The sequence below is a fragment of the Oryctolagus cuniculus genome, chromosome 14, assembly GCF_051225735.1.
Source record: "Oryctolagus cuniculus isolate XC-2025 breed Fujian yellow rabbit chromosome 14, ASM5122573v1, whole genome shotgun sequence".
In the NCBI taxonomy this organism is placed as follows: Eukaryota; Metazoa; Chordata; class Mammalia; order Lagomorpha; family Leporidae; genus Oryctolagus; species Oryctolagus cuniculus.
The window spans coordinates 1,684,691-1,706,432 of NC_142880.1; the positions used below are offsets into that span (position 1 = coordinate 1,684,691).

At 51.5% G+C, this 21,742-nt stretch overlaps 1 protein-coding gene across 6 annotated transcripts in view; it reads right to left on the reverse strand.

The window, feature by feature from the left end:
* The window catches only part of WDR41 (WD repeat domain 41), a 49,149-nt gene extending 35,657 nt beyond the window's left edge, over positions 1-13,492 (reverse strand). For 2 of the 6 annotated variants that reach the window (XM_070056309.2, XM_070056305.2), the window contains exons 1-2: positions 13,260-13,489; positions 11,184-11,299 (exon numbers count right to left, since the gene is read on the reverse strand). In XM_070056309.2, the coding sequence (XP_069912410.2) occupies positions 11,184-11,299; positions 13,260-13,310 (167 nt within the window). In that variant the 5' untranslated portion in view covers positions 13,311-13,489. Of the gene's footprint in view, positions 1-6,301; positions 6,401-11,183; positions 11,300-13,259 lie in introns of those variants that run through there. The other 4 variants (XM_070056307.2, XM_070056306.2, XM_070056308.2 and 1 more) reach the window with 4 other exon arrangements.
* Positions 13,493-21,742: the final 8,250 nt, after the last annotated feature.

The following is a 21,742-nucleotide window of genomic DNA, read 5'->3' on the forward strand; positions in this document are numbered from 1 at the left end:
TGTGGCATAGTAGGCTAAGCCTCCACCTGTGGCACCAGCATCCCACACGAGCGTGGGTTCGAGTCCCAGCAGCTCCTCCTCCAATCCTGCTCTCTGCTCCTGGCCCGGGAAAGCAGTGGAAGACAGCCCAGGTGTTCCAGCCTCTGCAACCATGTGGGAGACCTGGAAGACACTTCTGGCATTTGGGGACTGAACCAGTGGCTCAAAGATCTCTCTCTCTCTCTCTTTCCCTATCTCTGTAACTCTGCCTCTCAAAGAAATGAAAAAGGAAGGAAGGGAGGAAGGCAGGAAGGGAGGGAGGGAGATACAGAAATAGAGAAGGAGGGAGGGAGGGAGGGAGGGAGAGAGAAAGAGAGAGAGAGAGAAAGGGGGCCGGCACCGTGGCTCACTTGGCTAATCCTCCGCCTGCGGCACCAGCACCCCATATGGGCACCGGATTCTGTCCCGGTTGCCCCTCTTCCAGTCCAGCTCTCTGCTGTGGCCCGGGAGGGCAGTGGAGGATGGCCCAAGTGCTTGGATTCTGCATCCACATGGGAGACCAGGAGGAAGCACCTGGCTCCTGACTTCGGATCGGCGCCGGCCGTGTCAGCCATTTGGGGGATGAACCAACGGAAGGAAGTCCTTTCTGTCTGTCTGTCTATAACTCTACCTGTCAAATAAAAATAAAAAAAAAAAAAAAGAGAGAGAATGAAACTAACTGTGCACACCTACCTTGAGAAGAGCATGGCAGGGCCCTGGCCCAGGAGCTCAGTCTGACACTGCTCTGTGAGGCGGCAGGGCTGCCCCGCGGCTTCCTGAGAACTCTCCCTCACCCACCTCCTTTATAGAAACCATCCCCCTGAACACCTTGCCTTTGATCACTGCAGAAAAATTTGTCTTTTTTTAACATTGTTGTTTATTTGAGAGGAAGAGTTATAGTCAAAAAAGGGAGAGTGTGGGGAGCAACTGGGAGCAACTCAGACTAGACTGAGTTACTGGAATTAAGACTTATTCTATGCATCTGCTCTCCCACAATATGACGCTGGGAGAGGAGGAAACAGCTTCTACACAGCTGCCTCCAGTTCAACCAATAAACAGCAGGACCTGCTCCTGATTGGAGGAGAGCAGCGTGCTCTGTGTGTGGGTAGCAGAGTTGGGATTGGCGGAGGAGGACTATAAAGGAGGAGAGAGACAACATGCACCAGGAATATCTATCTGAAGGAACACCTGTGCAGCCCCCGAGAGAGCCGGCCGGCGGTGTGCCGCTCCCCCGCGGAAGTGGGGAAAGTGGCAGGGGAACCGCCCTTCCACGGAAGTGGAAGGGACGGTAGCCAACCCGGGAAGAACCAGCAGCAAACCCGGGGAGGGCCGAGCAGACAAAAGAACAGCGCAGAGTCCTGTGTCGTTCCTCCGCGAAGAGGGGGAGCGACATAATGGTGCCGTGACTCGGTTAGGAAACCTAGACAGGGTTTAGTGTCACTCCTCCATGAAGAGGGGGAGCGACAGGAGAGAAGAGAAAGGGCTTCCACCCTGTGGCTTGCAGCTGGACTGTGCCTCGTTGGCTAAGACACCGTCAGGCTTGAGAGGGCGATGCAGGTGGGTGGGAGCGTCCGTCAGTCTGCGACAAGAACAGCAGGTGTGTGACACAGTCGCACTTCCAGCTTCCCGTCACCTGAGCAGCAGAGTCCTATAATGGCCAGGGAAGACTGGCTGCCTCGTCTGCAAAACACCCGCCGAGCACTGACAATCACTGCATTCAAGGGCTTTCAAATGTACCTTTAAAAACCCACCTGACAGTCTGAGCAGGTTGGTTCAGAGCCGCAATGGATGGCAGCAGACCCTGCACGTTTAAATCCACGGTGACACTTTCAGAACTCACTAGTTAACTTTGAAGGAGAACGCTAGGGGACTCTCACTTTTTTTTGGATACTTTATTATTTATTTGAAAGGCAGAGTTAGGCAGGCAGGCAGAGAGACCACTTGCTGGTCACTCCTCCAGATAGCTACAGTGGCTGGAGCTGGGCCCATCCAGAGACAGGAGCCAGGAGCATCTTCAGGGTCTCCCATGCTGGTGCAGCAGCCCAAGGACTTGGCCATCTTCTCCTGCATCCCAAGGCCACAGCAGACAGCTGCATCCAGAGAGGAGCACCCAGGACATGAACCAGAGCCCATATGGGAAGCCAGTGCCACAGGCAGAGGCTTAGCCTGCCACAGTGCCAGGCCCCTCTCTCATCCTCGCCAACATGGGGCTGACAATACACTGAAGTGTCAAACATCTGCAGAGTAAGACATTTCACAAATTTTTATATTCACCAGCAAACACTGATTTAACAATTCTTACTCATGTGAAACCAATTCTATTAAGCCAAATTTCCAACAAATTCAAGTACTCTTGAAGTTCCTAACAATTACAGCCCATAAATCTTCCTGTATCCCATACCAACATACCATAAAGAACTAAAAAACTCAAAATAGCGAATACTACAGCAATGCAGAAAATTCCAGGGTCACCTGACTTCCTACCTAATTCACAAGTTACCTGCTAATACAGGATCAAACTAAAATGCTGTGTTTTTACAATAAAATTAAGTTGAAAAGTTACTATAGTACTAGAAACTACACAAAAATTAAAATAACTTAAATTCATTTAAAGTAGATTCTCGTTTACATGCAGAATTACTTAAAGAAGTACACAGAGACTCACAGGGGCTGAACGGACTTCCCGGAGTCACGAGCACTGTGACCACTGATAGTGTTATCTGTCTGAATTTCTCACTTTTTCCCTGGTTTAAAACAAATGTACTGTGTTAACACAACCCTACTACGTAAGGTCTAAGGTCTGCTTTCAGCTCACAAACAGACTGAAGGTGGAAATTTTCACAGTTCCCACAGTCACTGGCAAGGGTAAAATCTTAAGTAAATTCTGCCGTCCTGCCCCTACACTGCAAAAGCTGAACGACACATCGCGTTCACAGTGTAAAGAACACGCCCCCTCAAAGGGGACACCCCTCGAGTTCCAGTTTCCATGAAGGAACTTCATGGGAGAAACACCCCTGGCCTCTCTGCCCCTGGCGCGGGTGAGCCAGAAAACTCTACGTGCTCAGGGCCACCTCTTCTTCACCTTCTCTGAGGATCTGTCTGTCCAGAGGGGAACACTCAGGCCACCTAAGTGGGACGCCGGCAGCTGTCCAGTGGCTCCAAGGCTCCGGTGAGTAAGCGCCCTGATTTAGGGTGGAGCGTAAGGGAGTCCACTGTGCCTGCGGGTGGAAGTCCCATCTCTCCCTCCGCGTCTTCTCTATTACGACCTCACCAGGCTCACGAGCTCGTCTCCGCCTGTGCAATCCCTGCACTTATTCTTAGTCAATTCTGTCCTCAAAGGGAAACAGGGGCGGTTTCCATGTAATACTGAAACCCTAACACCTACGACACACATTCTATCACACTGCAACAAGAATCTTTCAAATTGGCATTTTTATTTTCTCATATCAAGTAATTTTTCAGCTTTCATTAGGGAGAGCTTAAATACACTGAAGTGGAGCGGCAGGATAACGGAAGTGCCCAAGGGCTCATCAGCTGTGTTGCTCCACCCACACCCACCCGCCCTCCTCTCCTGATCCTGAAACACGTGCCAGCCCCGTGTCTCACGCCACCAGCGCTACACATTCATCCCTAGGGACGCTTCTGCAGCAAACCTGCAGTTAACGCTACGTCTTCACACACCCAGGGAGCTGTCCAGTTTCCCTTTGTGAAAAAAAAATAGCACTTTTCAAGAGTCTATCACTCAGAAGCAGGACCCAAACAAGACCCACACGTTGGCCCTGGGTGCTGAATCTTTAATTCCACTCCTTCATTCTCCATCAAGCTTTCCCTGCAATCTGTCTGTGTAGAAACCAGACTCATCCGCCCCGTAGCGCTCCTGTCTGATCCTGCTGGCTCCATTCCTCCGCAGCAGGGGACGGAGCTACGCAGTTCAGCAGGCTCCGAGGTGAATCTCTGATACGCTCATCACCGGCAGCACACGCACTCTAGCAGAAGACATGACTCCTGGCAGACTGGACTTCAGTGGGACGTGCACAGTCATCGACTATCAGCGCCTCAGTTTATTTCACCTCAGAGTTCAGGTACGCAGCCCCAGCACCCGCCTTCCTGCCAGGGTGACCTTCAGCTGAGGGACTGAGGAAAGGCAGTGACCACGCGCTTCCCCTCACTTTGGGGGCGAAGCGCACACACGGCCCTCGGGAAGCCCAGGTGTGAGCCAGCCCTCGGAATCACTCATCACGGAGAACGCCACTGTTAACACGTATGCGTGCGTTAATGTATTTGTTTGTTTCTCTTCTTAATCTGTATTTTGTCAGTCTAATCGCAGAGCCCTGACACACGAACCTAAGTAGCAGAAATTTTTTTTCTCCCCTAAATATTACAGCTTGCAAAATTGTAATATTCCAATTCTATAAAGAGACACTTCTTCCTATCAGTTACGGCTGATTTCAAGGTGCGATTCATGTGGCAAAGGCAGCACATATCTTGAATTTGTTCTCTTACTTCCCAATTTTTAAAAGTATGAGTTAGGTGGTTTATTAGCAGGTAAAGCTGCTGCCTCTGGCACCAATACCCCACACGGGTGCTGGTTTGAGTCCCAGCTGCTCCACTTCTGATCGGCTCCCTGCTAATGCACTTAGGAAAGCAGCAGCAGATGCCCCAAGTGCCTGGGCCCCTGCACCTGTGCAGCAGACCCAGCGAAAGATCCTGGCGCTGGATGGGCCCAGCTCCAGCCACTGTAGCTATCTGGAGCAGTGAACCAGCAAATGGTCTCTCTGCCTGTCTGTCTAACTCTGCCTTTCAAATAAATAATAAAGTATCAAAAAAAAGTGAGAGTCCCCTAGCGTTCTCCTTCAAAGCTAACTAGTGAGTTCTGAGAGTGTCACCGTGGATTTAAACGTGCAGGGTCTGCTGCCATCCATTGCGGCTCTGAACCAACCTGCTCAGACTGTCAGGTGGGTTTTTAAAGGTACATTTAAGGCCGGCGCGGCGGCTCACTAGGCTAATCCTTCGCCTGCGGCACCGACACACCAGGTTCTAGTCCCGGTCGGGGCGCCGGATTCCGTCCCGGTTGCCCCCCTTCCAGGCCAGCTCTCTGCTGTGGCCCGGGAGTGCAGTGGAGGATGGCCCAAGTGCTTGGGCCCTGCACCCCATGGGAGACCAGGAGAAGTACCTGGCTCCTGTCATCGGATCAGCGCAGTGCCCCGGCCGGAGTGCCCCGGCCGCAGCGCGCCGACCACGGCGGCCATTGGAAGGTGAACCAACGGCAAAGAAGATCTTTCTCTTTGTCTCTCTCTCACTGTCCACTCTGCCTGTCAAAAAAAAAAAAAAAAAAAAAGGTACATTTGAACGCCCTTGAATGCAGTGATTGTCAGTGCTCGGCGGGTGTTTTGCAGACGAGGGAGCCAGTCTTCCCTGGCCATTATAGGACTCTGCTGCTCAGGTGACGGGAAGCTGGAAGTGCGACTGTGTCACACACCTGCTGTTCTTGTCGCAGACTGACGGACGCTCCCACCCACCCCCATCTCCCTCTCAAGCCTGACGGTGTCTTAGCCAACGAGGCACAGTGCAGCTGCAAGCCACCAGGAGAACACAGGCACAGTGACACTGGCTTGTTCCGTTCCCTGATGCAAAGCACTTCTCCAGAAACAGCAGAAACTGAAAAAGCAAATTCACCACCAAGAGTCACGTAAGGGTTTCGAAGCAGGTGTAGGGGACGGGAGTGGTGGTGTCATGGGTCTTAAAAAAAGAAATCTGTAATAAATCAAGATGTCTAAATTCAACATGATGCTGGATACAAGCACTTAAAAACTGCAGATACACAGTCCGTCACCAGGATCGTAGCTGTTGGACCTCAAGACAAAGGAATTCCACTTTCACCTCTTTCCAGGTTTTTCGAGTCACCAAAGAACTACATCAATCAGTGTCCTGCTTACAGCTTCTTAAAAAGCTGTCCAGGTGCATGTCCTACGCGAGTGTATTGCCGAAACTTACAAAGAAAACAGCCCAACTCAGAATGACGAAGCCGGCGGACAGAAAGGCATACCTCCCGGGTCCTCTCCAGGACCAGCTGCCCGCTGGGAGGAACGCCGCCCCCTGGCCGCCTCCAGCTGTGGACTCTGGGGGCCGTGATCACACTGTAGTCACACTAGCTCAGATCACTGGGACTTCAGCACGCAGAAGCAGTCTCAGCTAACAGCCAGCGTCTCCCGGGTCGGGGCCCAGAGCCCCACCTATTTACATACAGCACAGAACTCCCACAGAGGGCAGTCCCCCAGCTCACCCCGAGATCCCCATCAGGCTGGCCGAGAAGACGTCCCATCGACATCACAGCCTGGCGGCTCCCCTGATCAACCGCGCCTCCTGCCTCCTCCTCCACTGGCCGTTCTCCCTAACAAACCTGTCGCTGATTAACTCCATCGCAGCGGCTGCTTCCCAGGGGACTCAGATACTAAGAGGATCTAAACCATCTGGGAGAATACTCTTAGCTGCAGAGAACCTTCTCGAACACGGCACACAGCGCTTGTTTGGAGTGGCTTATCTTACTGAGCCAAGTCTGCTTGCTCTGCGCCTCTACAGCCGCACGTCTGCTCTCCGGGCTGGCACTTCATGGGTCATCTGATTCTCTTCCAGTCATGATCACCATCCTACATAACCTTGTCTGTTTCCTGGAGGATCGAGGACTGGCCAAATAAGCAACAGAGAAAACTATTCTTAAAATGTGTTATGAACTCAGTTTAGCTTAATGTGTCCAATGCTAGAGTATTACATGCAATTTTAGCACAGTCTGTTTTCTGGAAGACTCTGGCTGAGGCTTAGCCTTCCTTAGTGATCCCCCAATCAATATGACCCTCACTTCATGTTCAAAAAATACTAAAGAAGAAAAGGCAGCTGTCTGTTAGGGTAGACAGGATTTATTTGGTATCTTCAAAAACCAATCTGAGAAAATTTTCCACTCACTGATTTTAGCTGAGCCACCGAGAAAACAAGAAAATCCTTCTGCAAAATTTTCAATAAGATGATATTATCTAAAGACTTGAAGCGTGAAACCTGGATTACAACAGCTGACCAACAAACCAGAATGTAATGCCTACAAAAGCTAAGTAAAAACATAAAAAGTGTAACTATATAAAATTTATTTAAGAACTGGAGAAGTATTTCTGTAATCTGACCATGTATAAAGAATATACATATGCAAGAGTAAACACAACTCCAGCCTACGGAAAATATGAAGAGTGAAAACACCTAGCTCTCAATTCTGTTCACGACACTATGGCTTGTAGATGTCCTCCTTCTAAGTTATACAAGAATGACTCTTTAAAGCTCTTACATGTTAGCATACTACAGAATAAAGTTTTCTAAAATGAAACATGGATTCAAAGTTACAGACTTCTCTGACTGCAAAACTTCATGCCTAATCGTATGTTAAGCAAAGAATTACACGTAACTCATGAAGTCATACCATCACTGAATCGTGGAAGCCAAAAGGCAGGCTTCGCCATCAATTCCAGACATGGAGATTCACGGTGCTGAACAGCAAGCATGGCCACCAATCACGCCCCTCCCTACACACAACACCAGCAACAGGACTCGGCCGTCAGGAGGCACAGTTCATTCAGCCACCTGGTGGATGTGCACGAGCTCCTGGCTTGCTCTGGCCAGAAACAGCAGAAAACAGGATAAACGCAGAGGCCCAAAAAGCCTCCTACTTGGGAGCTGCCCCTTCTACCATCATTAAACTCGGTGGTGCAGCGGGGAAGCCGCCGCCTGCAGTGCCGGCACCCCACAGCGCACGAGTTTGAGGGCTGCTCCACTGCCCATCCAGCTCTCTGCTGTGGCCTGGGAAAGCAGCAGGAGATGGTCCAAGTGCTTGGGCCCCTGCACCCACGTGGGAGATCCAATGAGGCTCCCGTCTCTGGGCTTCAGCCTGGCCCAGCCCTGGCCACTGGGGCTATGTGGGGAGTGAGCCAGCGGACGGAAGATTTCTGTCTCTGTAACTCTATCCAATAAATAAATAAATCTTTAAAAAATAAATAAACAAACAACTTCCACGATCCCTACTAGAGCAAGCACCGGAGACAGAGGCTGTGGTGGTCCCAGTAAGACCACGTGAACCAGCCGCAGTCCGTCTACCACTGACCACAGACAGAGTGGCCCCAGCTAAGATCAGTGGTCCCAGCACAGGCAAGAAAACTCAGCCAGCCGAGCCCAAACTACCGTCCAGAGAAGGAACTGAGATGGCGGCTGTTCTCAGCTGCTCTGTGGGTGACAGCAGACAGGACAGCAGTAACCGACACACTCACCCACAGCCCCTGCCTGCTTAGAGTTGTGCTGTAGCCTTGAGCTAAGGTGCACACAAGCACCAGTGTGGGGAAACCACGGTTCTGTCAGCATTTGTGCGGAGACCACAGTTCTACAAGACAGCCCACAACAGATCCTGACATAACAAGGGCGGCAAGAGAGCACTTCACAGAGGACGGAAATAAACATGGAATCCCGAAAATCTGCGTGAAAATGAGGGACTACACCCTGAAAGAATACTCTCTATTGATTTAAATTCCCGAGACACAGTGCTAAGAATGTTATACTACTGCAGTTTTAATGATCTATGATTGCTTTAAAATGTACTATGTATGGGGAAATGGTCATTTTTCCGTTCAATTACTGTATACAGCTCTTGTCTATATCCCCACTAAACTCGGGTTTTTTTTGTTGTTGTTGTTGTTGTTGTTGTTGTTTTGACAGGCAGAGTGGACAGTGAGAGAGAGAGACAGAGAGAAAGGTCTTCCTTTTCTGTTGGTTCACCCCCTAGTGGCCGCTGCGGCTGGTGAATCACGCTGATCCGAAGCCAAAAGCCAGGTGCTTCTCCTGGTCTCCCATGGGGTGCAGGGCCCAAGCACCTGGGCCATCCTCCACTGCACTCCCAGGCCACAGCAGAGAGCTGGCCTGGAAGAGGGGCAACCGGGACAGAATTCGGTGCCCGACCAGGACTAGAACTAGTCTATTGAGCTGTTTTTGCTTTTTACTCATTAACCTTCTCATTCAGTGAACCAATCAGCATTTTTACTGTAATGTGAATTCCAAATGTGTTATCTCAAAAGTAAAAAAGGGAAGAGGAACAGTGGGAGGGAGAAGGGGAAAGACAGGAAGGGCGTGTCACTGTGTTCTTAGAGCCGTTTCAGGGAACCATGTTTACTCTGTGAGAAAGGACTTTAACAAAAAAAAATCTTTTAAAACAAAAAAATTAAAAATTAAAGAATTTATTAAAGAATAAATGTCGGGAGGCCACTGAGTCACGTGGCCAGGGACCCGAACCCGAACCTATGTGGCGAATCCCCAATAAAAACTCAGACATGCACGGCCCCATCCCTGCGGACAACACGCACTGATGTCCTGAGAGCCCAAGTCCTGAGGACACAGCAGCTTTGACCTTCGGGGCTCTCCTAGACCTCGCCCAGTGGGGCTACCTCTTTGGTCCTGATTCGCACCATCTATTAAAAAGCGACAGTGCCCCGCAGGGTGCTTCGAGTTCTGTGAGTCACTGCAGAACACTGTCAGGCCAGAGGGAGTGGCGCAAACTTCCCAGCTGCCTTTAAGGGCAGGCTGCCTGGAAGCCGGAAGGCTGCACCTGGTGTCTAAGGCAAGGGCAGCGCCCGTCCCCTGTCCAGCTGGCCTAAGCGCAACTCAACGCCAAAGACGTCCACAAAGCAGAAGACACCCCTCCCCCATGCCACTCTGGCTGGAGATCTCTGACCCTAACAAATCTCGCTTTTAAGTCTCAAAAAAAAAAAAAAAAAAAGCAGGAGTGGGTGGTGTCTGGTGCAACACAGAGACATGACTGAGGACATCAGCACGTCACACCGGAGCACCCGGGCTCTCGTCCCAGCGCCGCTGCCAATTCTGGGTTTCTGCAAGCGCAGACCGTGGGAAGCACCCCGTGACGGCTCAACTGCTTGGTCCCTGCCACTCGCATCAGAGATCAGGATTCACCTCCCGGCTCGCAGCTCTGGCCTGGCCCAGGCCTGGCGGTTGTGGGTGTCTGGGCAGTGAAGCAGCAGATGGGAGATCTCTCTACGCCTTTCAAATAAATTAAGTAAATAAAAACTTGAAAAGAAGAAACAAAGTTCATCAAAAGCAGTAACCAGAGTTGGAATACTCACAGGAGCATGGTCTCATGGAACCAAAAAGGAAGGGGAAAAACGTAGCACAGCCAGGAGGAAAGCAGGGACGGTGACAGAATCCCTGGGGGAGACAACAGGGCCGGCGAGGAGTGTCCACCTCACCAGGAGAAGTCACCCTTCACTCAACTGCCTACTAATTACCTGCTACGTACACTTCGTCAACAACTCAGCTTGTGATCTTACCATACACTAAAAAGAGCAAATTCCTGGGCCGGCACTGTGGTGTAGTGGGTAAGGCTGCCACCTGCAGTGCCGGCATCCCATCTGAGCACCAGTTCAAGTCCCGGCTGCTCCACTTCCCATCCAGCTCTCTGCTGTGGCCTGGGAAGGCAGTGGAGGATGGCCCAAGTCCTTGGGCCCCTGCACCCACGTGGGAGACCCGGAGGAGGCTCCTGGCTTCGCATCGGCACAGCTCCGATGCACCTAATACTTAAACATTTATTCATTTCTCAAATTCAGGTTCACCCTTAAGACAGGGTTAAAGCAATGCATTTCCTCGACCAGAGCAGGGAGTGTTCGGCCGGCCAGCCACAGAGACCTGCGAAATCATTCGGCCTGGCCTTGCCAGGCAACCACAGAGTAGGACTCGAAATTCAATAAGCCTGCGGCAGGTTAACTTTTAAGATGGTAACTGTATGACCCACGAATGAGGTTATAAACACCCAAGTGGCCCTCTGCAGAAAAAGTGTCCCCACCTCTGAGTAACAAGAATGTTTCTGAAAACTCAAAAACGCTCGTCAATCACCAGAGGTGACACCTTGACTTGGGCAAGAAAAAGCCTGCAGCGACAGTCAGACATCTCGTCAAGACACAGGAGTCCATAACGAGAGTTCTGACCCTGTTAGAAAAGATGGACTAATTGTGAGGGTATTTATTGATGGACTAATTGTGAGGGTCTTTATTGATGGACTAATTGTGAGGGTATTAATATAAAATGCCCTAAAAAGTGTTTCCAAACGTAGTCTATCGATGAAAATCTCTTACCTGTACTCGTCCAACCGCACCAGGAATCGCACGATGTCATGGTGAGCTTTCAGCACCAGCAGCTCGGTGTAGGGGTTCTGGGTTTGCTCTTCACCTATTGACTGCAAGGGAGACTTCTTGTGATGGAAAAAACAAAAAAGAGATGACTTACAATAGGAGACCACACTGGATATAACCACATGATACACATCTAAGAATATCCGTTTTAAAAGCTACAAAATATCACGTTCTAACACTAAGTAGTATTTCCTGGTAAGCTGCCAATTCCACGTAAACACCCTCAACACAAATTCAGGCAAGAAATGTCAGTTCTCTCAAGTCACAGATTTACAGAAAGGGTGAACTTCGTTTCAGCGAAGACTTCTTACTGAAACACTCAAGGGGCCGGCACTGTGGCATAGAAGGTAAGAATCCACCTGCAGTGCCGACATCCCATGTGTGCACCGGCTGCTCCGCTTCCCAGCCCAGCTCCGTGCTAACGCGCCTGGGAAAGCAGCAGAGGGTGGCCCAAGGGCTTGCGCCCGAGAAATCCACATGGGAGACCCAGAAGAAGCGCCCGGCCCCTGGCTTTGGCCTGGCCTAGTCCCAGCTGTTGTGGCCATTTGGGGAGTGAACCAGCAGATGGAGGACCTCTCTGTCTCCTTCTTTCTCTGTACCTCCCCCTTTCAAATACATTTTATTAAAAATAAAAAAGCAAAGGAAAAGAAAATTTTTTAAATCTGACTTAAAAATTAATGAGCTGGCGGGCCGGCGCCGTGGCTCACTTGGTTAATCCTCCACCTACAGCACTGGCATCCCATCTGGGCGCCGGGTTCTAGTCCCGGCTGCTCCTCTTCCAGTCCAGCTCTGCTGTGGCCGGGAGTGCAGTGGAGGATGGCCCAAGTGCTTGGGCCCTGCACCCACATGGGAGACCAGGAGAAGCACCTGGCTCCTGGCTCCGGATCAGCACAGCACCAGCCGTGGAGGCCATTTGGGGAGTGAACCAACGGATGGAAGACCTTTCTCTCTCTCTCTTTCACTGTCTATAACTCTGTCAAAAAAAAAAAATCAATGAGCTGGCATTGCGGCCGATTGGGGAGTAAGCCTGTGGATGGAGGATCTCTCTCTCCCTCTCTGTCTCTCCTTCTCTTTGTAACTCTTTCAAATAAAATATCCCTTAAAAAACAAAACAAAACAAAACAAAAAAAAACTGATGAGCCGAGGCCGGAGCTGTGGCACACTAGGTTAAGCCTCCGCCTGCAGAGCCCACATCCCATACGACTGACAGTGTCCCGGTTGCCCCTCTTCCAGGCCAGCTCTCTGCTGTGGCCTGGGAGTGCAGTGGAGGATGGCCCAAGTGCTTGGGTCCTGCACCCCAGGGGAGACCAGGAGAAGCACCTGGCTCCCGTGGGGATGAACCAACGGAGGGAAGACCTTCCTCTCTCTCTCTGTCTCTCTTTCACTGTCTGTAACTCTACCTATCGATAATAATAATAATAAAATTAAATTACAAACAGGGTGCCCACACCTTACACTGGAGTGCTGGCTGGACTCGCAGCCCCGTTCCTGGCTCCAGCCCTGTGCGAGGACAAACCCGGGAGAAAGCTCCGAGGGCTCAAGCCGCGGGCTCCTGCTACCCGGGGGGACCTGGGCTGAGCTCCCGGCTCCCAGCTCCAGCCTGGCTCTCAGGCACACTTTCAACACATAAATAAAAGAAGCCCGTCTTGATGACCCAAGGCGGGGAGGAGGGGCAGAGAGGAAGCCAGGACGGGGCAGAGCAGGACGCGCAGGCGCAGGCGGAGGCGGGCGCGGGCCGAGGGCCGCATCGCAAGTGCAGCGGCTGGGACTCGAACCGGCGCCCATGTAGGGTAAAGTAAAAATCAAAAAAATTACAAATATACCTCAGCTGCAAACTGGAGGAAGTGACGGCCGGGCAGGCGGGCGACGCGCCAAGCTTCCTGCTCAGACGGCGCGAGCGAGCCCGCCCGCCCTGACCGCCCTGACCGCGGGACCCTACCCCCTCGGGGCCTGCGACTTCACGCACCAGGGACGCGGGCGGCGGGGCCAGGCCCCGCGGCCGCGAGGGGCGCCCCTTACCTCGGCCAGCCCCGGGGGCTCCCGGCCGCCCCCGATCAGCCAGCGCAGCATGCGGGCGGCGGGCACTCGCCGACGCGCACTCGCGCCGCCCGGGGACACGGGACACGGGCGCGGGCGCGGGGCCGGACTTCGGGGCCGGACTTCGGGGCCGCAGCGGGGCCGGACGCAGGCCGCGGCACAGGCGGCGGCGGAGCCCGCGAGCGAGCATGCGCGGCGCGGCCCAGGCCGACGGCGTCTCGGGCGGCCCCTAGCGGGCGAGCGCGGCGCAGCGCCCGGGGGCGAGGGCGTGGGCGGCGCGGCGTGCGTTACCGCGTGGGCGAACCGGCGGGGCAGCCACCGGGTGCAGGGGCGTGTGGGCGCCGGCCGACAGGGCCCGCGCCGGGGCTCTGCGTGAATGCCCGCGGGGGCGCCTGCACCTGCTGCCCTGGATCAGGAAAGCGCAGCCCCGAGCCAGCCGGCCGGCCGTGAAGCCGCTGCCCTGCGCTGGACGCAGTCTGCCCCGATGCACACCTCCAGAGAGCGGACGGCCGAAGGACGCGGGGCGCTTCCTGCCTTCCGCCCCAGACCGCGGTCTGCCTGGGGATGCCCTGCAGGATGAGGGGAGATGCACCGGGCCGGCTCGTGCGCGGCGTAGATCTGACTTAATTTCCATGAGTACTTGCGAGGCCCAGCTGACGCTGCTGCCGTAAATTATTTTAGACAACTACCAAAAATGCCCCCCAAATGCCAAAAAAGCCCCAGCCAGGGCGTTAATTTCACAAACATGTACTAGACAGATGCAACAGAAATGCAAAAAACTGACTGCGTAACATTGCTGCTGTCTCGGAACAAGGCAGAATGCTCTATGCATCGACTAGAGGGCCGGACGTCCTGCTTTGAGACAGAGGATGGGGCCGCCGCTGTGGGGTAGCGGGTAAAGCCGCCACCTGCAGTGCCAGCATCCCATGTGCAACCCGGTTCTAGTCCCGGCTGCTTCACTTCCCATCCAGCTCTCTGCTGTGGCCTGGGAAAGCAGTGGAAGATGGTCCAGGTCCTTGGGCCCCTCACTCATGTGGGAGACCCCAAAGAAGCTCCTGGCTTTGGATCAGCCCAGTTCTGGCTGTTGCAGCCATTTGGGGAGTGAACCAGCATATGGAAGACCTCTCTCTCGCTCTCTCTCTCTGTAGCTCTGCCTGTCAAATAAATATGTTAAAAAAAAAAAAAAAAAAAAAAAAAAACAGGTTATAGTAGACGCAGGCGTCTGGTGCAGCTGGGATGCCAGAGTTGAGTCCTGGCTCTGCTTCTGGCGGAGCTTCCTGCTGGGGTGCAGAAGGCAGACGATGGGTCCCGCACCTGAGGCCTTGCCACTGGCGTGAGACACCCAGGGTGAGCTCCTGAGTTCTGGCTTACGGCTTCAGCCTGGTCCAGGCCTGGCCGTCTGCGGCACCGGGAGCTAACTGGCAGAGGAGCAGTCGGAGGCCTGGCTGCCCTGTCTCTGCAGTGGAGCGCTACCGGAGGGACGTGGAGAAAGCTGGAGAGACGGGAGGCGCCGGATCTCTCTCCACCCAGCCAACGGTGATGCTGCCCACTCTGCCGCGGCTGTTTCGGAACTCCGAGGCGAGGCCGCCTTAAAGGCCCGCAGCTCCCAGTGTCAGCCCCTCCCACTCAGCAGTGCTCAGAGGGCTGAAGGGAGCAGGGCCTGCTGGACGTCCCTAACTGAAATTAAAAAAAAATCCACTGGAAGTATTCGGAGCAGATCTGAGTCGAAAGAAAAAGCATCAAAGACAATCGAAATGATCAAGTCTCAGGACTCGAAGAGCAAGGACAGTGAGCAGGCCCTAAGGGGCCTGTGGGACACCCACTCAGATCAAGATGTGAACGTGGGAGTCTCGGGAGGCCAAAGAAAGGAGGAAAAGTACTGTTTGAGGGAATAATGGCTGAAAAGTCCCACCTTTGACGAAAGAAAGCAATCTGCAAATCCAGGAAGTCAGTAACCACACGCTGAGATGCACAATCAAACTGTTGGAAAAAGAGAGAAAAGTCTGCAAACGGAAGGGAGAGCAGCTCCTGACGTCCTGCGCGGCTCCTCAGCCGGGTGATCTACAGCCTTGCCATCGGACAGCGCGGGGGAGGGGAGGCCGCCATCGGACAGCGCGGGGGAGGGGAGGCCGCCATCGGACAGCGCGGGGGAGGGGAGGCCGCCATCGGACAGCGGGGAGGAGGGGAGGCCGCCATCGGACAGCGCGGAGGAGGGGAGGCCGCCATCGGACAGCGCGGAGGAGGGGAGGCCGCCATCGGACAGCGGGGAGGAGGGGAGGCCGCCATCGGACAGCGCGGAGGAGGGGAGGCCGCCATCGGACAGCGCGGGGGAGGGGAGGCCGCCATCGGACAGCGCGGGGGAGGGGAGGCCGCCATCGGACAGCGCGGGGGAGGGGAGGCCGCCATCGGACAGCGCGGGGGAGGGGAGGCCGCCATCGGACAGCGCGGGGGAGGGGAGGCCGCCATCGGACAGCGCGGGGGAGGGGAGGCCGCCATCGGACAGCGCGGGGGAGGGGAGGCCGCCATCGGACAGCGCGGAGGAGGGGAGGCCGCCATCGGACAGTCGGAGACCAGCGGCGCGGGGGAGGGGAGGCCGCCATCGGACAGCGGGGAGGAGGGGAGGCCGCCATCGGACAGCGCAGAGGAAGGGAGGCCGCCATCGGACAGCGCGGAGGAGGGGAGGCCGCCATCGGACAGCGCGGAGGAGGGGAGGCCGCCATCGGACAGCGCGGGGGAGGGGAGGCCGCCATCGGACAGCGCAGGGGAGGGGAGGCCGCCATCGGACAGCGCGGAGGAGGGGAGGCCGCCATCGGACAGTCGGAGACCAGCGGCGCGGGGGAGGGGAGGCCGCCGTCGGACAGTCGGAGACCAGCGGCGCGGGGGAGGGGAGGCCGCCGTCGGACAGCTGGGAGACCAGCGGCGCGGGGGAGGGGAGGCCGCCATCGGACAGTCGGAGACCAGCGGCGCGGGGGAGGGGAGGCCGCCATCGGACAGCTGGGAGACCAGCGGCGCGGGGGAGGGGAGGCCGCCATCGGACAGTCGGAGACCAGCGGCGCGGGGGAGGGGAGGCCGGGCTGGTGGATTCAGTCACAGCTCTGTCCAGCAAAACCACTCCCTAAGAACAAGGGAGGGAGGGGCCGGCACCTGGCCTAGGACGGAGACGCTGCCCCCAGGGTAACGTGATGCAGTTCCTGACCCCTTCGCGTGGGGGCCCTCTCTGTCTCTGCTTCTGAAGTAGATGCATTTTTAAAGAAATTGACTCATTAATAAACAAGAGCTGAGGAATGTGTTCCCGGCACCCGCCCACTAAGAAATGCCAAAACCAGCCCTGCAGGTTGAAATGAGAGGATGCTGGACAGTAACTTAAAGCCACATGAAGCATGAAGATCTCGGATAAATACACAGGCAACCTCAAAAACAGTGCTTTCGTCATTTTGGTTGGTAGCCAGATTGTATATTCAAATAATTTAAATACAAATGCTTACAGAGTAATAATCTATATGGTTAGGCACGCAATATATAAAGGCATCATTTGTGATTTCAGTAGGTTGAGATGAGGTGTACAGGAGTAATTTTTGTATGCTAGAGAAGCGAAATTGGTATAAATTCAAATTAGATTATCGCTTTAGGATGTTAACTAATATTCTCATGGCTATCACAAAGATCTCTAGAACAAAAGGGAATCAAAACATTCATTACAGAAAATACACACAAAAGAAAGCAATAATGGAAGAAATCCTATAAGGCTCTAGAAAACAAATAAAATGAAAGAAGACCTCTCTTATCAGTAATTTCTTTTAAAATTAAAGGGGTTAAACTCAAACAAAAAGCCGATTCTCAAAATAGAAGAAAAAAAAAATAAACTCACCGTGATTCAGCCCTATGCTGTCTATAACAATCTTACTTTAGCTCCAAAGACAGAAAGATCAAAAGCGAAAGGAGAAGAAAAGGGAAAAGTGTAAGCAAAGAAGCGACCACTCCATGCAAACAGGTATCCAAAGAAGAGCTGGGATGGAAGTCCTAACACCAAAGAGACCTTAAATCAGAACAGGATACAAGAGACAAACCATTAAATTACATACAAGTAAATGTCATTCATATTAATAAAAGCAAAAAGATAAAGCAATTATAAACTTTACACACCTAATAACACCCTCAAAATATCAAAAGTGACAGAACTGGAGGTAGAAAGAGTTCTACAGTAATAGACGCGGACTTCAGTAGCTCACTTGGAACGATGGCTGCAACAATTAGGAGGTAAGTAGGAACAGAGGACTCGGAGGAAACAAGCTAGCAATGTGCTCCACACACTCTATCCAGCAGACCCACATTCTTCAAGCACACGGGACCTTCTCTACGAAACATTAGGCCACAAAATAAGTGTCAGTAGGTTTAAGAGGACACCCATCATATGAAGTATCTCCTTTGATGTCAGACATCAGCAATAGAAGTTAACGCTCGAGGCGCTGGCGTTACTACGCCTGCAGCTCCCTGCTGGAATACCTGCTCAAGTCCTGGCTGCTCCACCTCCCATACAGCCTTGCTCATGTGCCTAGGAAGGCAGTGGATGATGGCCCAAACTCTTGGGTCCCTGCAACCACGTGGAAGACCTGGATGGAGTTCCTAGGGGCTGGCTTTTGCCTGGCCCAGACATGGCTGTTGCAGCCACTTGGGGACTGAACTAGCAGATGGAAGATCTCGCACTCTCTCTGCCTTTCAAATAAGTAAATCTTTTTTAAGTACACCTGGAAAATTCACAAATACATTGAAATGAAAACGCTCAACAAATGGGTCAAAGAAAGCTTAAGAGAAATTCTCAAACACCTCGTGCTGAATTCTGGCACCATGCCAAATCTTAGGGGATGCTGTAAAACCAGTTTTCAGAGAGAAATTTCTAGCTTTAAATGCCAACATTAAAAAGATGATCTGAGGCTGGTGCTGTGGGGTAACAGGCTAAGCCTCTGCTTGCAACGCCGACATCCCACATGGCTGCTGCTTCCAGTCCTGGCTGCTGTGTTTCTGATCCAGCTCCCTGATAATGCACCTGGGAAAGCAGAAGATGACCCAAGGGCTTGGGCCCCTGACACTCACTTGGCAGACCCAGAAGAAACTCCTGGCTCCTGGCTTTGGGCTGGCCCAGCCCAGTCACTGCTACCATTTGGGGAGTGAACCAGCAGATGGAAGATTCCTCTGTCTCTACCTCTCCCTCTATCTCTCTGTAGCTCTACCTATTAAATAAGTAAAACAAATCTTAAAAAAAAGATCTAAACCAAGCAAACCTTATCTGTTAAGGAGCTGGAAAAGTAAGAGCAAACTAAACCCAAAGTTAATTGAAGGAAGTGATCAAGGTGAGAGCAGTGATTAACAAAACAGAGAAAATCAGTAGAACAGAAAGTTGGTCCTTGGGAAAGATGAACAAAATTGACAAACGTTTAGCTGGCCTGACAAAGAAAAACACAAAATTCAAATAACTAAAACCAAAAATGAAAGTGGAGACGTAACTACCAACCTTACAGAGATAGAGGAGTATGAGATTACTGTATACAATGGTGTGCAGAAAACTTTATCTGAAAAAAAGTGAACAAACCTCTTGAAAACCAAAAATTACCTAAATTGACACAAAAGTAGTGGGAAGTATCAATAGACCTCTAAGAAGAGATTTAAAGAGTAATCCAAAACTTCCCAACAAAGAAAAATCCTGGATCAGATGGATTTTCTGATGAACCTGCCAAAAATTTAAAGAATTAACACAATTTCTTCCATAAAGTAGAAAAGGACTAACTCATTATACAAGGACAGCATTATCCTCATATAAAGGCCGGCGTCGCGGCTCACTAGACTAATCCTCAGCCTGTGGCGCTGGCACCCCAGGTTCTAGTCCCAGTGTGGGCACCAGATTCTGTCCCAGTTCTCCTCTTCCAGTCCAGCTCTCTGCTGTGGCCCGGGAGGGCAGTGGAGGATGGCCCAAGTGCTTGGGCCCTGCACCCACATGGGAGACCAGGAGGAAGCACCTGGCTCCTGGCTTCGGATTAGCGCAGCATCGGCCGTGGCAGCCATTTGGGGGGTGAACCAATGGAAGGAAGACCTTTCTCTCTCTCTCTCTCTCACTATCTAACTGCCTGTCCAAAAAAAAAAAAAAAAAAAAAGCCAGATAAAACCATCCTAAGAAAATTACACGACAATATCCCTTAGCAATAGTCATACAGAATTCTTAAAACGTTAGCAAATTTAACCAACAAGAGAGTAAGAAGTATTATATACCACGACCAAGTGAGATTTTTTTCTAGGAATTCAAGGGTGACTCACCAAGAAAAGCAATGTGACAATCATGCTAATGGAACAATGGAGGGAACCACGTGATCAACTCAACTGATACACAAAGAGTAACTGACAAATCCCACACCTCTGCATAAGAACAACAACGTCTCAGAAAACTGGGAAGAGAGAGGAGGGTGCTTATGAAAAGCCCAGTGACCATTAGGTTCAAGGAAGAACAATCACAAGCCTCCCCACTACGATCAGAAACAAGACAAGGGCGTCTTTTGACTACTTCATCCGACATCGTATTGGGAGTTCCTGCCAGAGTGACTACACGAAAATAAAAAGCATCCAAATTGAAAAGGAAGAGGTAAATCCACATTTGCCGATGATACGATCCTATAAATAAAACCCAAAGAATCTGCAAGAAAAGTACTAGAACTAACAAATGAGCTCAGCTGAGTTGCAGCTCACAAGATGAGCATACAGTGAGTTGTTTCTATAAACCAACAATGCATACCCAAAAGGGAAAATGATGAAGTAACTTCACTTACCATAGCATCTTAAAAAAATACTTAGGGATAAATCCAACCTAGGAGGTTAAAGACTTATACACTGAAAACTGCAAAACATTGCTGAGGGAAACTAAGACATAAATTAAAAGATCCCATGTTCCTGAACAGGAAGATACCAGTGTTAAGATAGCAAGCAATATTACCCATTAATAATTAATAATAATCAGTGCACTGTCATCAAAATTTCAGCAACTTTGCTGCAGAAATGGAGAGATAACCCCCAGGCTCTTATGGAACTACAAGGGACTCCACATACTCAAAGTAATCTTGGGGAAAAAGCTTGAAGACTGACATTTCCCAACTTAACACAAAGTTACAGTGATTACAACAGTGTAGTACTGGTACAGGGAGCAAGTAGGCCAGAGGAATGGAGAAGAGAGCCTCAAAATGCACCCTTCCATACATAGTTAATTCTCTTACAAGAATACAGGGCCATTCACTGAGGAAAAGTAGGGTCTTTCCAACAAATGGTACTGGGAAAACATGATATTCACACACAAAAGAATAAACTTAGACCCTTATTTATATGCAAATATTCACTAACAATGGATCAAACACATAAACAAGAACTATACAATTTTTAGAAGAAAAAACTGCCATGAATTTTCATGACATTGGATTTGGCCACAATTTAATGTATGTGACAACAAATGCACAGGCAATACAAGAAAAAAATAGGTAAGCTGGAGTTTTTGCAAAAATAAGAACTTTTGTTCCTCTCTCAAAAGAGCAAAATAATGACCTACAGAAAGGAGGAAAATATCCTTAGATCATATCATATACATAAGGAATTAATAACCAGAATCCACAAAGGTTCTCTACAACTCAGCAACCAGACACAAACCAATCCAAAACTAACAAAGGACTTAAGTAGACATTTCTCCGAAGATGGTCTACAAATTGCCACAGAGCACGTCCAGCGAGGACAGACGTCGTCAGCCACCAGAGAAACACCCCAAAACAACAGAGTGCCACTTCCCACATACTAGCACAGCGTAGCTTTTTAAAAATATTTATTTATTTGAAAGAGAGAGGTAGAGACAGAGGTTCACTCCCCAAATGGCTGTGATGGCTGGAGCTCGGCCAATCCGAAGCCAAGAGCTTCTTCTGGGTCTCCCACATGGGTGTCGGGGCCCAAGGGCTTGGACCATCCTCTGTTGCTTTCCCAGGCACATTAGCAGGGAGCTGGATTGGAAGTGGAGCAGCCAGGACTTGAACCAGCGCTCATATGGGTGCTGGCACTGCAGGCCAAGGTTTAACCTACTGCACCACAGCACCAACCCCTGGCATAATGTTCAAAAACGAGAAACTGCTGAACATTGATGGTGATGTGGAGAAACTGCAGTCCTTGCACACTACTAGTGGGAATGTCAAATGAAGAGCCACGGAGCCAGCTTTGTGGCTCAGAGGGTGACCCTATCTCTGACACCACACCCCATATGGGAGTGCCTGTTCAAGTACTGACTGCTCTGTGTCTGACCCAGCTTCCTACTACTGCAACCTGGGAAGGCAGAGGGAGAGGGCCCAAGTACTTGGGTCCCTGCTGCCCTTCTAAGAGAGAGGATTATTCACAGTATCCCAAGGGCAGAAACTACCCAAGTGCCTGTCAGTAGACTGTGGTCCACACATATA